This window comes from Tachysurus fulvidraco, chromosome 16, assembly GCF_022655615.1.
Source record: "Tachysurus fulvidraco isolate hzauxx_2018 chromosome 16, HZAU_PFXX_2.0, whole genome shotgun sequence".
NCBI lineage: Eukaryota > Metazoa > Chordata > Actinopteri > Siluriformes > Bagridae > Tachysurus > Tachysurus fulvidraco.
In genome coordinates this window covers 7,658,015-7,676,639 of record NC_062533.1, presented here as the reverse complement: position 1 = coordinate 7,676,639, position 18,625 = coordinate 7,658,015, and the positions used below count along the sequence as shown (strand labels likewise).

General features: G+C 35.8%; 2 protein-coding genes and 1 long non-coding RNA gene across 4 annotated transcripts; 2 read left to right on the top strand and 1 right to left on the bottom strand.

Moving 5' to 3' along the window:
- Positions 1-114: 114 nt before the first annotated feature.
- On the bottom strand, positions 115-11,933 carry nme6 (NME/NM23 nucleoside diphosphate kinase 6). Its single transcript, XM_027150054.2, has 5 exons — positions 11,662-11,933; positions 10,340-10,442; positions 9,948-9,987; positions 1,766-1,926; positions 115-418 (listed from the first exon to the last, which is right to left on the bottom strand). Exons 1-5 carry the CDS (start codon positions 11,752-11,754, stop codon positions 267-269), a joined length of 549 nt encoding a protein of 182 aa, XP_027005855.2. The 5' UTR covers positions 11,755-11,933; the 3' UTR covers positions 115-266.
- Positions 5,163-7,282, top strand: LOC113644886 (adhesive plaque matrix protein-like). 2 transcript variants are annotated; one of them, XM_027150052.2, is made up of 5 exons: positions 5,163-5,379; positions 5,767-6,129; positions 6,267-6,473; positions 6,795-7,016; positions 7,155-7,282. In XM_027150052.2, the coding sequence occupies exons 1-5, from the start codon at positions 5,377-5,379 to the stop codon at positions 7,242-7,244; spliced, it is 885 nt and encodes a 294-aa protein (XP_027005853.1). In that variant the 5' UTR covers positions 5,163-5,376; the 3' UTR covers positions 7,245-7,282. The 2 variants fall into 2 exon arrangements, with proteins under 2 accessions (XP_027005853.1, XP_027005851.1); XM_027150050.2 differs by having other exon boundaries at positions 5,165-5,379; positions 6,789-7,016.
- A 4,465-nt stretch (positions 11,934-16,398) lies between the features above and the next one.
- On the top strand, positions 16,399-18,442 carry LOC125139049. The gene is made up of 2 exons (XR_007138159.1): positions 16,399-17,216; positions 18,046-18,442. It is a non-coding gene; the product is annotated as an uncharacterized LOC125139049 (long non-coding RNA).
- The last annotated feature ends 183 nt before the right edge of the window (positions 18,443-18,625 follow it).

Below are 18,625 nucleotides of genomic sequence, written 5' to 3'. Positions count from 1 at the left end.
TAAGTGTGGGCAAAATCCAAAGCTGGGTTTAATACATTAACAGTATTTTTTTAAGTTAACAAGACAGCTTTTATGTGTACTTTGAATGCTGTAGAAAAAATAATGATAACATAAGCCAGTGGAAGGTATTTAATAATAAAAGTACCAAGTCAAAGTGCTCAAGATGCAACACGGTCATTTACAAAAACCTGTAAGCAACTGATGGTGAAATGCAAGAAAATGGGACACATACATTAGAGCAGTTCCTAGTTAAGGCACTTGAATGCTTAGATATGTTTTAGTGCAGTATGGATTTGTCTCTCCTTGTCATATTCAACATGTCCTGCCCTAAAACATGGCTCGTCCATCTCTAGCCAGTGCTGAAAACTGAACTCTGGAAAGAAGAAGGCTATCTCTCTTTCAGCTGACTCTGACGAATCTGTGGGAGCATGAGAAAAGTTTCATTAGCTTAAGTTAGCAAAGACAAGCAGTGTGTTCTCAGGCAGAACACACAACCAGTAATTACAAACTGTTCCTGAATATTCACCTATAGTTGAAGCAGAAATGCCTTTATATAGGTAACAAACTCTTACATGCTATAAAGAAATGTGGTTCATGTCAGTCATTATTCAGATGGTCAATGGGGGGAAAAGTGTGAGCTCTGTGATATTAATGTTGGCATGGTTGGTGGTGTCACATGGGCTGGTTTGTGTATTTCAGAAACTGTTGATCTATTTAATTTTTTTTTTTACTTTTGAGCTGAGAGTCTGCAGGCTGAAACTTGTTGAGGAGAGACATCAGAGGAGAATGACCATGATGTCTAGGTCTAAAATAACTCACACTAAATCCTAGGTGGCTTTCAGCTTGTGAAATAATCAAACAAGCCATTGTGGCACCAATAACCATGACAAGCTTAAAATCACACGGCCCAAGTGTCTTTATTGTCATATTGTATGTGAACATTAATGATTTTATGAAAAAATTTGCCACATGACTGAATAACTGCATATACGAGCAGGCAAACACTTAGGTGTTCCTATTAAAGTGGACAGTGAGTGTATATATTAATGCTCTACAGAAATATGGTATTATATAGGAAATGTGGAAATATTTCTGTATTTATTTCCACTTACAACCATTCATGTTTAAGTGCATTATCTGAAAGTCAGCAACTGTGAAGGAGGCTGAACTCCACCTCACTCAGCTCAATTACATCAAGCAATTACATCTGCTTCCTGCCACACGCACACACACACACACACACACACACACACACACACACACACACACACACACACACACACACACACACACACACACACAATCACAAACACACACACACAAACACACACGCACACACACACTAACACACACACACGTGCACACACACAATAACGCAAACACACACACAAACACACACACACACACAAACACGCACACTCACTCACTCACTCACTCACTCACTCACACACACACACACACACACACACACACACACACACACACACACACATCAGCTTATGTGCCATTATGACATATATGACACTGTATGTCAACTTGCTTTAGAATTTTTCAAATGTATGAACATATTGAATTAAATGATTATGAATAACAGCAATTGACAAATGATATTCCTTCTTTAAAAAGTAACAGATTCTTTATCTATAAAACATCAAGCCAAAACATATAAAATTTCCAAAAGCGGTCTCTTTCACACTGTGTGGAAATCAGTTGGAATCTTGAATTAATTTCACGTCACATTCTGCATGATCATGTCAGCACGTACCTGAGCCATGAGTTGTGTTTCTGGTGTCGGTGAGCCCATATTGTGCTCGAATTGTCCTCGGTGATGTGTACAGCGCTCGATACACTTTAGTGGGACCCATCAACTCCCGCCAGTGGCTGATAGCATCCTCTCTCGCTAGGATGTAAGCTCTCATTGGACCGCTGAAGTGGAAACAATCAACATTCCATCTTAACTGTTAGATCTCTTCAAGTATTACCGGAAACCTAGAAACCTAGCATTTTTTTGGTCACAATGTTTATACTGATATTGTACAAAGCCAGTATTTACTATTTAGTTTACATCACAGCACAGAATTCTCAGAAAATATAGATTAGTCTCTGCAGCTCTGAAAGTATTTCCAGATGTAAGTTTAGTCACAGGTTTAAATGAATAAATTAGAATAAAGACATATGTAAAGCTAACATTTAGGTAATTACTGGCATGATGCAAATCAAGAGATGTTTACTAAAATAAGATATAGTCACCACATCAGCATCATTTCTAAAGGACTAGAACGCTGTTGATGACTCACATAAAATGAGCATGTCTTTTTACTGTTTCAAGTTAAAGGCAATATTCAATTCAGTTCAATTTGGACAATGGACATTGCCTCAAAGCAGCTTTACAGATCATAACATTTTGATGTAGATTTATTTAAATTCATCCCAATTTATCGCTAACGAGCAAGCCTGAGGCGAATATGGCAAGGAAAACTCCATTACATGCCACATATAAAGAACACTGCTTTGTTTTTCTCTTGTTGTTCATGCAAATGTCTGAAATAAACAGCAGGGACATCAAAATAATGAGCGGCTTCTTTCATGGGAATCCAAAAAGCAGAACCGGCAAACTGATGTTACTTCAAGTGGCACGCTCGCGTTTCATCTTTGTTTTCAGAGGCAGTGATGGTGCCTGATGACTGGCTGCCATGGTAACAGGCCAGGTACATCATGGCTAAAAAATCAAACAGTACTACCAGTGTGGCTTTTCCTAATGTTCTCAAGCTGAAATAACTTGACCTGACAGCACATTTATCAGGTATTATAAAGTTTTATCTTGGGTGAATAGACATTTTGGTAATACATTAATAACCTAATAACTGTTAATTGATCATTGTGACTTTAGACATATGTTTACATATTAATTATTTGACTTTTCCTGGGTGTTGACATTTCTGTCTTAATAACTGAGGTGATAATGATCAGTGGAAGGTTGAGTTTAAAATAAAAATGTTTTAAATGTAATATTTTTCTCCTGGTCCTTATTTTAAACTGGTCATAAAAAATTGGAAATAATTATCGATATCGACCGATATGAAACACTGATATCGTGATACAGTTTTCGGCAATATCGCCCAGCCCTACCTTGAACTTAAGCTGTAAAATATTTAACAAGATAATGCATAAGAACCTGCAATACATAATTCTGTACAATGAGAAACAAATCCACTGTTACACTGACGTCCAGCTGAATTAAATCAAACAGTCTTATTTATTGCTTCTGTCCGTGTTAGGTGCAATATAAGCTTTTTTCTACACTGAAAGACTTTTTAATATTCACAAATCCAGCAAGATTTTATTACGCTTGTGGAGTTTATGTAGATCTTCAGCTCATCACATTCTCAGGCTGATTTTGTGATGCGTTCACTGTGTTTATCCTAGATCCTTGTCACTTTCATACAAGGGTGATTTAATTATGTCTATACAGTAAAATTAATAACAGATGCACATTATTATCTAGTGCTTGCTAATATCATGAACAGCAGCTATGCTAAATCGTCTCCACTGCTTCTACCCATCCTGAGGCATCCAGAGATTGTACCAGATGCAGTTGTGTTCCACTTGATGAAGATTTTGGACCTTCATTGAGATGAAGCCAACCCTGTGAAGATCCTGAGGCATCTAGAGATGTACCAGATCCAGTTGGATCGTGCATCAGGAAGCATTTGTGCATTCTAAGAGGAGATTCCAACTACATGTGGTCTTTGAGGACAACAACCTCCTAATCAATACACAATTTCCAGACTGTATATTAATACATTTATAAATCACACCCTCCAGTGTCACCAGAATGAGGATGGGTTCCCTTTTGAGTCTGGTTCCTTTCAAGGTTTTTTCATTTTAAAGTGAGTTTTTCCTCACCACCGTCAGGCTTGTTCATTGGGGATGAATACAAACACATTTAAATATAAATGTAATATTAAAAATTTTGAAATTTTGTATTATTTTAATATTTGTATAATATACACTTTTTTTGTATTATGTTTCTTAGGTTCTGTAAAGCTGCTTTGAGACAATGTCCATTGTTAAAAGCGCTATACAAATACATTTGATTAGAATTTTGAATAGAATTCTAATTAAGTTAAAAAAAGGTTGAATGTCTTTAAACACATAGTCATCATGTAAATAACATAATAATATTATCATACTGCACATTTTCAAACACTTTAAATTCCCAAAATAAAAAAACACTTAGATTAGCGACATTTTTAGTGGAAGTGCATCTGACATTTAAATGACCAGGATTCAGAAACCACTGCAGTTCATGCCAAAAAATAAAATCTCAAGTCAGAATAACAGATTGTAAACATGTTAGCACAACATATTAGCGGTTAAAGCTAGCTGTATGTGATATCAATGGAGGTTTGGCACAAGGTGCTGCTTTATGTTTGTATGTTGACATGGCGTTGTGCCTGGAGCAATATGTCTGTGTGCCACAAATATGTACATTTGTGTACTATACTGGTATGTACTGTAGACTACACACTGTATTCCCATGGTGGGAACATCCCACAAGACCTGCCTGCTGTTTGGAGATTCTGGCAATTCTGCCCTGGTCAAAATTGCTCCGATCCAAACTTGCCTTGCCTATTTTACGGTATACACATCAACTTCAAGAACTGACTGTTTAAATGCTGCCTAATAAAATAAATCCCACCTCTTGACAGGTGCCACAGTAACAAGATAATCAGTGTTATTAACATCATCTGTCAATGGTTTTAATATTATCAGGGTCTAAGTACAGCCTGTGTGTGTGTGTGTGTGTGTGTGTGTGTGTGTGTGTGTGTGTGTGTGTGTGTGTGTGTGTGTGTGTAAATTGCACCTGCAGAAGACATCAGCTTGTAGGAGGGAGAGACTGTGGACAGTGGAGGTGTGATATGAACAGGGTATGAGACTTAAATTAAATAGAAATAAAATGGTATATAGTTTATTTAAATTTGTCCTTTCTACAGTATTTGCTGTTTATTTTAGATTTGCAGCAAGGACGGATGGACATCATTACATATGTTAGTAGTGTAGTGTATAACACTGAAGGCTGCTGTAGGGCGAGTCATGTGACCTACAGGGTCATAGACGTTCCGGAACTCAGTGAGAGCTCATCAAGGTATAAATGTATATTGTTGACATTCGAACTCAGACACTGAGCACACTGCATCGAGCAAGCCATTATTTAGAGAGAGACATATTATTCACAATTTACACTGCATACTTTATATTCACACAACACACACCAAACTTTTACACAACACACACCAAACTTTTACACAACACACTTCATTTTCACCAATTTTTCTTATCAAACGAGGAACATCACACCACCAAGTTTGGAAAATGGTAAGTTTCCTGATTATGACTTTGTTGATTAGTGAATTTGATCATCAGGCTCCATTTTACTTAAACATTCACACTGTCTAGTTTCATATTTAGTTTGTATAGTTTAATAACAAGTTTAATAGTTTAATAATCACTTACATTTATATTAATTTCTTATTAAATTGTAAGACCAGTAGCTTATTGTCTTAGGAGCACTAAAGCCTTAGACATGATGATTTAACACAGAAGTGGGAGATTCAGTATAATAAGTAATACATCCAGGCCTGTTTCTGAAGAGAAATGTCATTATTTACATCAGTAAGCTTCAGTATGAACCTGTTCATTTCTTTTTGGGGTTTTTCTGAAACAATCAGTTTTTCTAAAAGCCAACTCTGTTTCTTCTTTCAGTTCCAGCAGGAAGAAACAGTGCACTATGTGCCTGCCACTTTAACACCTGACTTCCAACACGTCTCTGACAACGTCTACCCCATGTACAACCCTGAGTACCAGTTTGTGTACCAACCTGTGTACTACCCTGTGTACTACCCTACATACTACCCAGAGTATGACCCTGAGTTCTACCCAGAGTACGACCCAGAGTACAACCCTGTGTTCCAGCCTGTGTACTACCCCGAGTACTACCAGATCCTGCCACAGGATTTCTACCCCCAACCCCCAATGGTGGAGACAGTTGAAGAAGACTGCATCTTCTCATCTCCAGAGCTTTCTCAGAACCAACAGCCAAATCTGCCTGAAAGGAAGCCCACACTGGTAAGAAATCAAAAAAGCAATACAGTAAAAATGTTTAAAGTTCTTCTAATGGTGTTTTCACATATAAATCCAGACATTTAACACCTAAACTATCTCTAGGAGATTCACAATTCAACTCCAACTTGTATTTCCTACAGATTACAAATCAGGACAACAATGATGATGGCCAAGACATTATGGTCAAAGAGCTTCAGAGAGGAACAGCCATGTATGAACCCGAGATCCTGTTTCCAGGCGAGAACGTGTCTGTACCCCAACATGTGTCTCCACCTGAACCTGCATCTCCCCCTGAACCCGTGTCTCCACCCGAACACAAACCGGCCTACATGATACCAAACACAAAGGTACAGCATTATAGTCTGTCTGCATAACACAGACCTGAGAGAACATGCTTTTGTGGCCATATATGGACATGGGGACGTGCCGCTAATGTGATTTGATTATCATGAACCTAGTAAACTTGATCATTAGGATCCGTTTTACTTACATCCAGGCCTGTTTCTGAAGAGAAGCATCATTATTATTATTATTATTATTATTATTATTATTATTATTATTATTATTTATCAGTAAGCCTCAGTATGAATTTGTTCATTTCTTTTTGTTTTTCTGAAACCATCATCAGATTTTCTAAAAGCCATCTCTGTTTTTTCTTTCAGTTCCAGCAGGAAGAAACAGTGCACTATGTGCCTGCCACTAATACACCTGACTCCGCACACACTGACAACATCTACCCCATGTACAACCCCGAGTACTACCAGGTGCTGCCACCTGATGTCTACCCACAACCCCCAATGGTGGAGACAGTTGAAGATGACTGCTTCCTCACATCTCCACAGCTTCCTCAGTTCCTCCAGCCATTTCTTCCCGAAAGAAAGCACTCAATGGTAAGAAATAAAAAAATCAATACAGTAAAAAAGCTTAAAGTTCTTATAATGGTGTTTTCACATAATAACTCCAGACATTTAACACCTAAACTATCTCTAGCAGATTCACAATTTAACACCAACTTGTATTTCCTACAGATTACAAATCAGGACCCCAATGATGATGGTGAAGACATTTTGGACAACAATCTTCTGGGAGACTCAAAGTGGGTCTGGCCATGGACATAAAGAACCATAACATGACTAAATAAAATGACATCTTCCAACTGTTGCACAAATGGTCTGAGTTTTTAATCACAGTAAATAAATGTTGGTGTAGATGCCTTACACAGCAGCAGCAGTTAAAGTGCTGTAAAATAATCAGCTTTAAAATTCCACCTCAGTAAAATAAAATTAGAATTTAATAACTGAACATCATTAAAACCTCAGTTATGAACTGTAATGTTCGTAACTGATAATATTAATGTATTATGATGTAATAACTGATGAACAGTATTTACCAGAACTGAGTCAATATATATATATATATATATATATATATATATATATATATATATATATATATATATATATATATAAACACACAGATCATGTTTGTAACAATAAACTGAAGAGACTCGTACAGTAGAACGTGTGAGAGTCGGAACATGTGAGATTTTATTTATTTGCAGTAAGTTTAAAAAACAGTAAGTTTTAGATGTTTAATAAAGGACATGTCTGCTGCATCGCCTGTCACCAATCTGTCTCATATCACTCCTGAGCTCTGCTTGTTTATTTAACTTTCTAAGTTCCTGTGCACGTTCTCCACAATGTTCGTATGGGTTTCCTCAAAGTTCTCTGGTTTCTTCCTACATCCCAAAAAACATGACAGGAGGCAGACCGGCTACACACATTAAAGTGACCCTGTGTGTTTATATAGCCTTAAACCTAGCTCCTTAAACATTATTGACCTAAGAGAAATTTAGAGTATATAAGATCTCGCGTGATGAGGTCACGTGGCCGAGATGCCAGAGATCTGATACGGATAATGAAGCTGCTGAGATTGGAAGATGCTCAAACAAATAAGAAAACACAAACGGCCTCCAACATCATTAATTTCTTACAAACATCCAGCCTAAATCTACATGCAGCTCTTTATTACTCTATTATAAAAATATTATACTATTATAAAACAAAAACAAAAATCTAATTCAGAAATGCATCGATGTTAACTCAGAACAGAAAGTCTCAGTCCTAGATTACAGTCAGTCTGGAGGTGTCTGTGTTCACAAGAACCTGGGTCTATTGACCTCTGAGCTAACCGGGGGTTTAAATGATTCCTACCCATAATCACAACATCTCATCTCCATGATCTTAGCTGATCTGTATAGTGTCTATAAAATAACTGACAGGAGATTCATCCAAACGTAAACAAGCAGTCTTACAATTTTCACATTCAAAACATATATTTAAATTATTATGGCTATATGTTATGTCATGTCATGTCATGGTATGGTATGGTATGGTATGTTAAAACAGGACATGATAGTAGATGATTAGATGAAACAAAATGAGTGATAACCCCTCCCTGCTCTCTGTAACTTTACTTAGCAGGTTGTATTTGTCACATATACATTAAGGCACATTTTCTTTGCATATCCCAGCTTTGGAAGTTGAGGTCAAAGTGCAAAGTTAGTCATGATACAGCAACCCTGGAGCAGAGAAGGTTAAGGGCCTTGCTCAAGGGCTCAAGCGTGGCAGCTTGGCAACCCCAGTCCTCCAATCAGACCCAGTGCCAACCCAGTGCCAAGTGCCAGTTGAGCCAAGATACGTTAGATAGGCTATTTAAACATTCTATATAGATTTGTAGTATAGACACTGATTATGAGAGAGTTCATGGCCAATATTGACCTGGTCCATACTGTGAAGACATGAAAAGTTTATAAGGATTAAAGAAGAATTAGGATTGTAACTCTGCCTTGTATCCTATAACAGCAGGTCCCAAGTGTTTTATTCCATATTTATACAATGATAAACATGAACAAAATACTATGACAATAATCAAATTAGTGTGTTGTTCACATTAACAGATGCATTACCTACTATTAATGTCATTTTGTACATTTTTACTGGAAAGCGTTAACCCCAATAATTACTTCATTATTTGTTCATGTACTTCAGTCTATAAAATTCAATTTCTTTTTTGTTTGTTTTCTAGCAAACTTTAGTTGACTTTATTTAATTTCAGAAAGTACAGTGTAATATAATAATATCACACAGAGTAGATGTCTGATTCAATAAAAGGTTCCCTTCTGAGTTTGGTTCCTCTCAAGGTTTCTTTCTCTTCCATCTAATGGAGTTTTTCTTTACCTCAGTCACCTCAAGCTTGCTCATTGGGATAACACACTTAAATATACAGTAAGTACAATATTAACCTTGAACTTTTGTATTATATGAATCTTTTTATAATATACATATTTTTTTGTATTATGCTTCCAATGTTCTGTAAAGCTGCTTTGAGACAGTGTCCATTGTTAAAAGCGCTTTACAAATGAATTCGAATTGAATCACACTTGTGCACTTCTACCCAGACAAACTGCAAATATTATTATTAAGTAGAAATATGCAGAAATAAATGTCATAGTGGGAGTTATTGCACGTATTGCACGTACAAAGACAATCAGAGTGTGCTTTAATTGTGGAAAAATATTTGAATCGAAAATAGCTTTTGTGGAAAGCGTGTAATGATGTCACACGATACGTCTCACTGTAATCTCTATCGAATATTGCTGTTAGCTTGATTTTGTATTCATTTATGACAAGTGTATATACTCTACTCTAGAATTTCTAATGTGGAATTTTCTTCATATTTTTCTTCATATTTTTCTTCATAATAAACGCTAATGAAGTAATAGTGAAGAGGATGAGAATTAAATAATGACCCACTCGTACCTTGACATGAACTCGACTAGTCGCTGGTAGAAGAAGCGTTCTACAAAGGACACACAAATGTAAATGTATTTCAGTAAAAAGTAGTGTGGGCAGTTACTCTGTTGGCATGATGTCAGACGGGATTCTGTACAACAGCAGGATTTACTAAGGCTGGAGATTCAGCTCCAGCATGACTCATGGATGGATTATGAATGACATGAATGCTGGTAAAAGAGAATAATGTTTTGTTGCTTGGAAATGGTAAATACGACACTGCCAATTATTGAGCTGTCCTTTTCAGTGAACACTCACAGAGTATGTTATAGTTTAGTATATGCACACTATTTTAACATTTTCAACATATACATATTGTCCGAATCTGTCTGATTAAAATAACAAAGGTTCTTTCTTACCATTATGCTCTGCATAAAACCTTTCTGAATCACTTCTTCTCCAGATGAGATCTTTCTTCCTGACAATGATGAAGTTGTTCTCTAGAATTTTCTGATGAAGAGCCTTAAACATACAAATGTTATAAATAAATTAATGAATTAGTTTTGGTGAATTGGGACACGCAGAAAAAAGAAGATATTGACATTTTGATATATATAAAACAATTTCAGAATGTTATTTAATGTTGGTGTTTCCTACATCAAAACATTTTTTTTCTTTTTTTAAACTCTTAATAGTGAAGACATGTAGTAACTTTCTACAGCTGACAGCTGTACTCACGTTTGACGCACGTGAATCAAACACAGCTTTGACTGAATGCCTGCTGTGATGACATCAAAAGACGCAAACGACTTGGCCTAAATTTGTCGTAAATCTGCAGTAATTCTGGAAAACTCCTCAGAATACTGCAAAATCCTAGAGACTCTAATTACTGGTGATAACGATGAAATGGGAATGAAGCTAGCACGTAAAACACGATGCATATAATTTATTTTGCTTAATTTTACTGTACGTTTATGCAACTTTTGCATCATAATGTAATTTCTAGCAGTTTACTTCTCTTTATTGTACTTTAGTCTCATATCATCAAGTTGCCTCTAAAATTCTCCAACTTTCTTCATAGCATTAATAAATTGTCTGTCTATAGAAGTCTAAAAAGGCAAACCGATTCATTCAGGGCAGAGAGAATGTGGCATTATGCATCTATCGTTTGTCTATAAAATGTTCAAAATCCCTAGTGAATAACTCAAAAAAATTCCTCAGCATTTCAAATTACTACTAAGTAGAAAGCAGAAAACATAGTAGAGAAAAGACAAATATTAGACATCATCCAACGTTTCAATGAATCACTTTCACTTGCATCCACATGTGAAGATTAAAGCATCATTCATCAGTCATCTTCTGTAACTGCTCTATGCAGATCAGGGTCACGGTGGATCCAGAGCCTATGCTGGGAACACTGGGCATGAGGGTGGGAAAACACCCTGAATAGGACATCAGTCCATGCTTTACAGTGAATTCACAAAACAGCCTATATTTGACCCAAAGATCTTCTAAGCATGTGAAATATCACTCAACAGAGATGGAAGACTGTTTTAATATCGCAAAGAATGAATTCTGATATGAGATATTATTGTTATTATTATTATTATTATTATTATTATTATTATTATTACTATCATCAGCAGCATCGTTAAAATTGCAGGACACGGGGTGATTCAGGCTGGGAACCTACATCCTAGATATAAATGCACACAGATGTAGACATTATTCCTCCTCTCACCTCCAGTATTAGAGGATGAGCGACAGCGTCCGGTTTTATAACCGCAAGTGTTAGCTGCAGCACCCTCGCGCATCGCAACCGTGTCAAAATCATAGCCTGTATTTGGACTAAAAAAAGCTCCTTCGTGTTTACTTGTCACCTTAATATAAACTAGCTAAAAGTTCACATCATCCAGTAAGCTATTAAAAAGGTTTTATTGCTACGTTTGCTACTTCTGTCTCACAGTCTCACAGCCTCTATGGGCGCCGCCATTTTGTTTATGCGTCAACAAAAAGAACGGTCCAATCAAATCTCTCCGCTCGGCTCACAGTGACGTCAGATACACGTGGTACACATACTACACATACTTAAGAGAATGTTCTGGCATACTGTTTAGTACGCGAGCATGAGCTGGATCTGTATATTCATATTATTATATAATATTCATTAATACAAACGTTCCAGATAATAATTATTTTTATATGAAAAAATATTTTTAAACAATAATATTAGTAATAATAATAATACAAATTGTTGTTGTTGTTGTTGTTGTTGTTGTTGTTAGCAGTAGTAGTAGTAGTAGTGTTGTTGTTGTTGTTGTTGTTGTTGTTTTGTTTTCTCTTTTTTTTGCTTTAAAATTGTAAATTTTAGCACCTTCATTTTTCTTCCTGTTTGTTATTAAGAAATTTCACCTTTATTTTACTGAAGTGAAAATAAAACCACCTATTGCAACCAGATATAAGTTTATAAATGTATATATCACAATTATTGGCACCCTTCCCAACATAACACCATAACATATATAATATAGAATTAGCTTTATTGATGCTGTTGTTGTTGATGTTGTTGTTTACTGAAACATATTTTGTTAATGTAATGTATACATGTTTCCAGGCTGTATATTGATATGATGCAATTTTATTAAATGTACTTTTATTATTTTATTATTATCAACATTTAATGATATCCTGTACTAGAAGTCAAAATACATTTACACCTAAGTAGTAACCTTTAAAAATCATATGAAACTATAAAACCATATTGAGGTTGAAGGAATAAAAAGGAAATAGATGCATGATTCAGAGCCTGTTTATCAAGAAATGCTGCAATTGGGTGTATTGTATGATCACTGTATACATTAAATGCATTTTATATATACACTGCAGTATATAGTCTTGAGAGTTTGGATGCTGTTTATTTCATGCTGAAAATTTCAGTAAATTTGTATTAAAATACCAGTTTTCAGTGTTGGCTGTTTTTCCTCATCACCAAGCAAGCAAGTGTATAGTAAACAAAGAGAGACCTAATGGTTTTCAATTCACCAGTCTAACAAATGAACATATTAGAATGGGATAAACTTTAGGGTACACTTTACAAATTGGGGTAAAATGTATTTTTTTGTTATTAAATGATCCATGCCCCAGGCATCACTTCTCACACATTATTCAGGAGGTCTGTACTGCTTTTACAACAGGGTAGCTGACACCAACTGAAGTCACACACAACTCTGTTTCGACACCCTGTGTGTTTCATGTGCCTCAGTAAAACAGAAGGTGACGGGGTGGGTCAGGTCAGAAAGGTATTTCCTGTCGTATTCCCATTTGGTCACCTGCTATTTAGTGTCCTATCAGTGATAACTCTTTTCTTTGACAGTTGTAACATGCATACTGTATTTCTTGAGCCAATAAGCTATGGGCCGAAACAGTGTTAGATTATAAATGCGGTAAAAAATACTTTGACTATAGATACAAAAATAACAGTTATCATTTTAACATGTTAAATATGTTTTCAGCTCAAAGATCTTATTTTCTTTATGAGGTCCAGTTGTCAACCTTTATCTCTCTATGTATGTCCATGTTTTAGTCTGAGATAAAACTGTCATCTGCTGGCTCTGACTGGCACCTGTTTTAACTTTTACAAGCCTAAATACAGGTCTCATTTGACCTTTTCTATTCTGATCCCTCTTGGTGTGGGCCGGGGCTCTCTGAGACAACTGTTTCAAGCTCAGCTCGAACAACTGGCATCCACCAGGGAAGGAATTCACCTTTAACTCTGACTGAGTTTTGCCAGCAACAGGTCCTATTAATCCTACAGGTTTTAATGCTACATTGCAAAACTGATAGGTGAAAATATCTTGAATATTGTCAAATTGCTAACAGCACCATTTTTATAATTTTGTATAACATTAAAACCAGTAAATATTATTTAACTAACTTCGAATCATTTAAGAATGATTTCAAACTTTCCACATTGCAAAATTGTATAGGCAGTTTGTTGTTGTCATTGTTGTTGCTTTGAAATTAGAAAAATTATCTAGATAAATAAGAAATGATATAAATGATAAAATTAGATTTCATTTGTTTTTCTTATATTTTTTTATCACAATCTCATAATCATGTTTATTTAAAATAATATTTCCCCATCAAGATATCATTTCTTGTATCATAGGTCATTTGTGCTACAAGGATTTTTCATTTTTATTGATAGTATTTGTCGATGTCTGTCTATACAGTGTGCCTTATTTCCTCATTGTACAGTTAAGAGTTAATATTTATTACATACAGTTAGGAAGAGAACGAAATTTTGCAGTGTTTGTTTTTCAGATGTTCAAGATCTCTCTTCTGTTATCTGTCATTGAGTTATTTAGAGTCTTTTACTGTTGAGCTTAAATGTTGTAGGGTATTTATTAGGTCATTTCCATACAGTAAATAGAGAAATAAATATAACTGTTGAAATATGCGGTGTTGGGTTTTAAAGAACTTCATTTAACATTTACCATAAATGCTAAGTAATGGTACATATGTTAAGAAAATAATACAATTATTATTAAGTCAGAGATGTCATACACTACAAATGAGGTCTAGTGAAATGTGTCATAGCAAAAAAAAAAAATTCAAACTACATTAGCTTTGATTTTGTCAAATGTTTTGGATTGCTACAAACAAATGTTCAAAATAATGGAAATTCTGTGTTTTTTTTTATTTTATTTTTTTATTTGTCACTTGTGAATGAAATTGAGCTAGCTTGTCCTTCTTGTGTCCAGAAATCTTGGTATTTGAAAAGTCTGTTTGCATCCCATTATATCTTATCTTGTTATTTTATGTGCTGACGTGACTTTCCACAAATGCTATAACATAAACTGCTCTGGATCTGATGTAAAAGGAATCTATTTAATCTAAAGGAAATACTTTTAGTCAGAAGAAAGATCAATCAATCTGCTTTAAAAACATTAGGCCCTAGCCAACACTGAGAATAGGAAGGGCTTCGTTTAGCTAAAAAATTTAGCTCTGATGGGAAGTCACACCAGCTGATTAGTATCGTCGGCTCTAAGGTCAGTGAATGTTTTCTGTTTCTGAAATGGCTGTGAATCATATCTGAGCCATCATTTCATGCTGTGCCACCTCCAGGGACATTACAGGCTACGCGTGCTGCTTCGAGTAAAAGAGCAATGACCTCTGAAATACAAAGGGATGCTAGCTGACGAATTCATGTGACAGAAAGGGACAAAGTTATTAGCAAGCCGAACCTCAGCCGGTGTGTGTGCCTGAGTTAAAAATAAAACTATCAACCCAGTCTGGAATTGACATCAACACTGGGAATACAGTTTGTCTGTTGTTGTTGTTGTTTTTTTTTTTTCAACTTTTTTGTCACCTATGTAATGCTCAGTCCACACATATTTATACATGGCTTAAGCCTGACTGAATTCATGTTATACAATGAATTGATGTAAATATTCAGTGTCCTGATAAAAACATTCCTACTTTTGAACAGTTTCTGATTAAATATACTGTAGCTTTATACTACGGCCATTTAAATAACCGTCATTTCCATGAAACATGAAAATGGAAAGGTTTCATTTCGTAAGCATTACATATCATCCCTGCAGACGAGAAATGAGTCTAGGATATTGATATTAACTATACTCAGAGGCTTTACACAGTTAAAATCCTGCAGGGCATTAGGTTTCAGTATAAGCTTCATCTTTAGCCCTGGCTTTCTGTGAATGGGTCCAGGGCTCCTGTTGCTCAGGCTCGTTTTAGAACACAGGTGCTGACTTCAGGATACTGCCATGCTTGCTGCAGGGGAAAATAGAACCAGCACTCTCCTGTTTCTCTTGTCGAGCTAAATCAAGTGAATAGCAAGTCAGATGAGCAGTTAAATCAGAATTTATTTAAAAAAAAAGCCTGATAACTTTTTTAACCATGAACGACCTTATTTTTTATCTATTGCTTCATAATGTGATAGACTTTACACAACATTAATGATTTTGTCATTTATGAAAGATATTATAATTAAAATAAAAAAAATATTTGCATGGTATATTTAGATGCTTTATACCCATCCTTGGCAGAAGACTAAGTATATAAATGAGCTGAAATAAACCACACAGTTTATAACACATTAAAGTAACTAATCAGAGTGTACTGAAGCTCAAATCTAAGCTTATCTAATCCTAGAATGCATAAAAATGTACCTAGAAACTTCCTAACGTTGATTCTAGAAATTAGGATTCACTTTCTTTCAGAAGCATTGAAATTCAGCATAAAAAGGGGAGCAAAGGGTGTAGGGTGTCTTGGGCCTTGTGTGAACAGCTGAAAGGTGTGACTTGCTCTCCCATGTCATGGCTCTGATTGGGCTGGACAGCAGGCGCAGGAGAGGCCCAGGCTTCTAAAGGACACCAGCAGGTGGGAGGCCACCATGGCAAGGGGGGGAGAGTGAGGGAGACAGAGGGATAGAAAAGGCCGGGAGCAGGAAGACATGCCTGGGCAGAATCAACAAGCTGGGCTAAGCGGAGGATGGGACAATGTAGGAGAGAGAGAGAGAGAGAGAGAGAGAGAGAGAGAGAGAGAGAGAGAGAGAGAGAGAGAGAGAGAGAGAGAGAGAGAGGTGTGGAAAAGATCATTAAATCTTTCAGAGAGTGGTGTTAAAATGTCTAGAAAAGCTACAAGGTTCTGTTGCTGTGGTTTTGTTCTGTATTTAAGTGGTCCAGTACTGCTAATTGCACTATAACAACTAATTGTTACTAATGGCAGTCTAGCTCTTAAAGATATTACCTCGCCATCGGAATCGGGATTAGTGCCTCACAAGATGTTCATTTCTTTAACAAAGAAGAAAGACTTTTTTTTTGTTTTTGATTCAGAAGATCAATCAACATTGCCTTCTTTCTTTAACTCTTATCTAATGAAGATCTAAGTAAGGTTTGGATACTACTTAAAGTATCCATGCATTATTTATCAAACCCACAAATGCAGGATATCACACATTTGACTGAAGTAATCCATGTGAAAAGGTGTGCTGGGAGGAAGCAAATGTAGGAGTGTCATCAAGCTCACACTTATCATTGCTTACCTTTGATCTACTGTAGGCTAACAGCACTTTTCCACACCTCTGCAAAGTAAAAGGCAGAGCCAGATGTCATTTCTAGTTCTGTAGGTTGTCAACATTCGTGCCGAATAGGGGATGGTGCTACATTTGCTTAATAGAGCTAAATATATCTTACAAACTCGTAGTCCTTACTTTACTCAACAACATCGACAAACATACAACACGCAGGACTCCAGTGACACCCATTACAGGTAATTTTCAATTTTTACTATTTTACTATGACATTTGAGGTTATTTCCTGAATGACTGCTAGATGCTTAACCATTATAGATGGGTTGATAGACCTGAATAGACTTTATGTCTATTTACCATTCTACATGTATATTACCTCCATTGTTCTGCTCAAACCTACTATAATGTTATTGTAGGGCATACACAGTGCTATATCCAGTTGTTGCCTCTCTGTGAAGACATGCTTCCTTATATCCCCATATGAATAATCCAGTTATGGAATGTAAGGAAGTGTGTGGTTTCAGGAGGAATTTGTCACCAGGAAAAAGGCTAAAGCATTTTTGTCTGTATTTGTATCATTATTGGGAAAAATAGTTGCAGGGCTAATAGACAAACCCCATACAGTGGGCAGCAGGAGAGGCGCTAATACTGTTGTTTATGTGGTTGCTTGGGCAAAGGCATGCGCTGAAGGCTCATCACTGTCTGCTCTATCTGTCTCACTGAACAGACATTATGAGCAGCTGTTCTAATCTTTCTGTCTTGCCAGCGTTCTAACCATAAAAGGCCTTTAACATATGTTCAGCCAGTATCCATATTTTGCTGTCTTCTTATATTTACATTTACTTTTTTTATATATAATTTCTGCCCTTTCACACAAAGTAAGGTGCTAAATTTCATACAAAGAAGAAATCCTAGGAAAGCTTGCAATAGTAACCGTGATATGCAACTTTAACCATGATCGCAAGTCACAAGTCAAGAGACTTACATAGAATCTAAAAATATAAGATGTTCAGATTGCATCTAGTGTCTCTGTGTAAATTTTAATTCTTTTGTTTTCTTTCTCAACAGGTAAAGTGTCGTTAGAGAGGACGAAAGGCAGTTCCCAGTACTCTAGCACTAATACAGGCTTTATTTTTCTTATTCTATTTCCTCACTTTCATGAATCAACACACCTTGCTGTAGCTGGTCAAATGGAACCAAGTCAGGTGTTTCTGTGAGGTTTGGTCCCCTTCAACCAGCTACTGCGCTGTGAATTCAGCCAGCAATTCAGACCATTATCAAATAAAAACTAGCCATTTAAAACAAACAAAAAAGTGCCATTTTTAAATTACTTACAAAAAATAAAGAATACTTATTAAAATGCTATACATTTTATTACTAATGAAACAATATCCACTGTTTTCTATCAGTCAAGTCACTTGTTATGTACAGTTATAGCTAAATAAAATGCAGAATGATGAATGAATCATGTGATTGTAAAGGTCTCTTTATTAATTGAACATTTCATAATCGACATTGTATTCTTTATTTTTAAATGTATTTTTAAATTTTTTTTATTTTTAAATTTCATTGTAGATAAAAGAACAAATATAATTTAATATATAATATAATGTTATATATATAAGTTAATACCGATGCTGAGCAATCT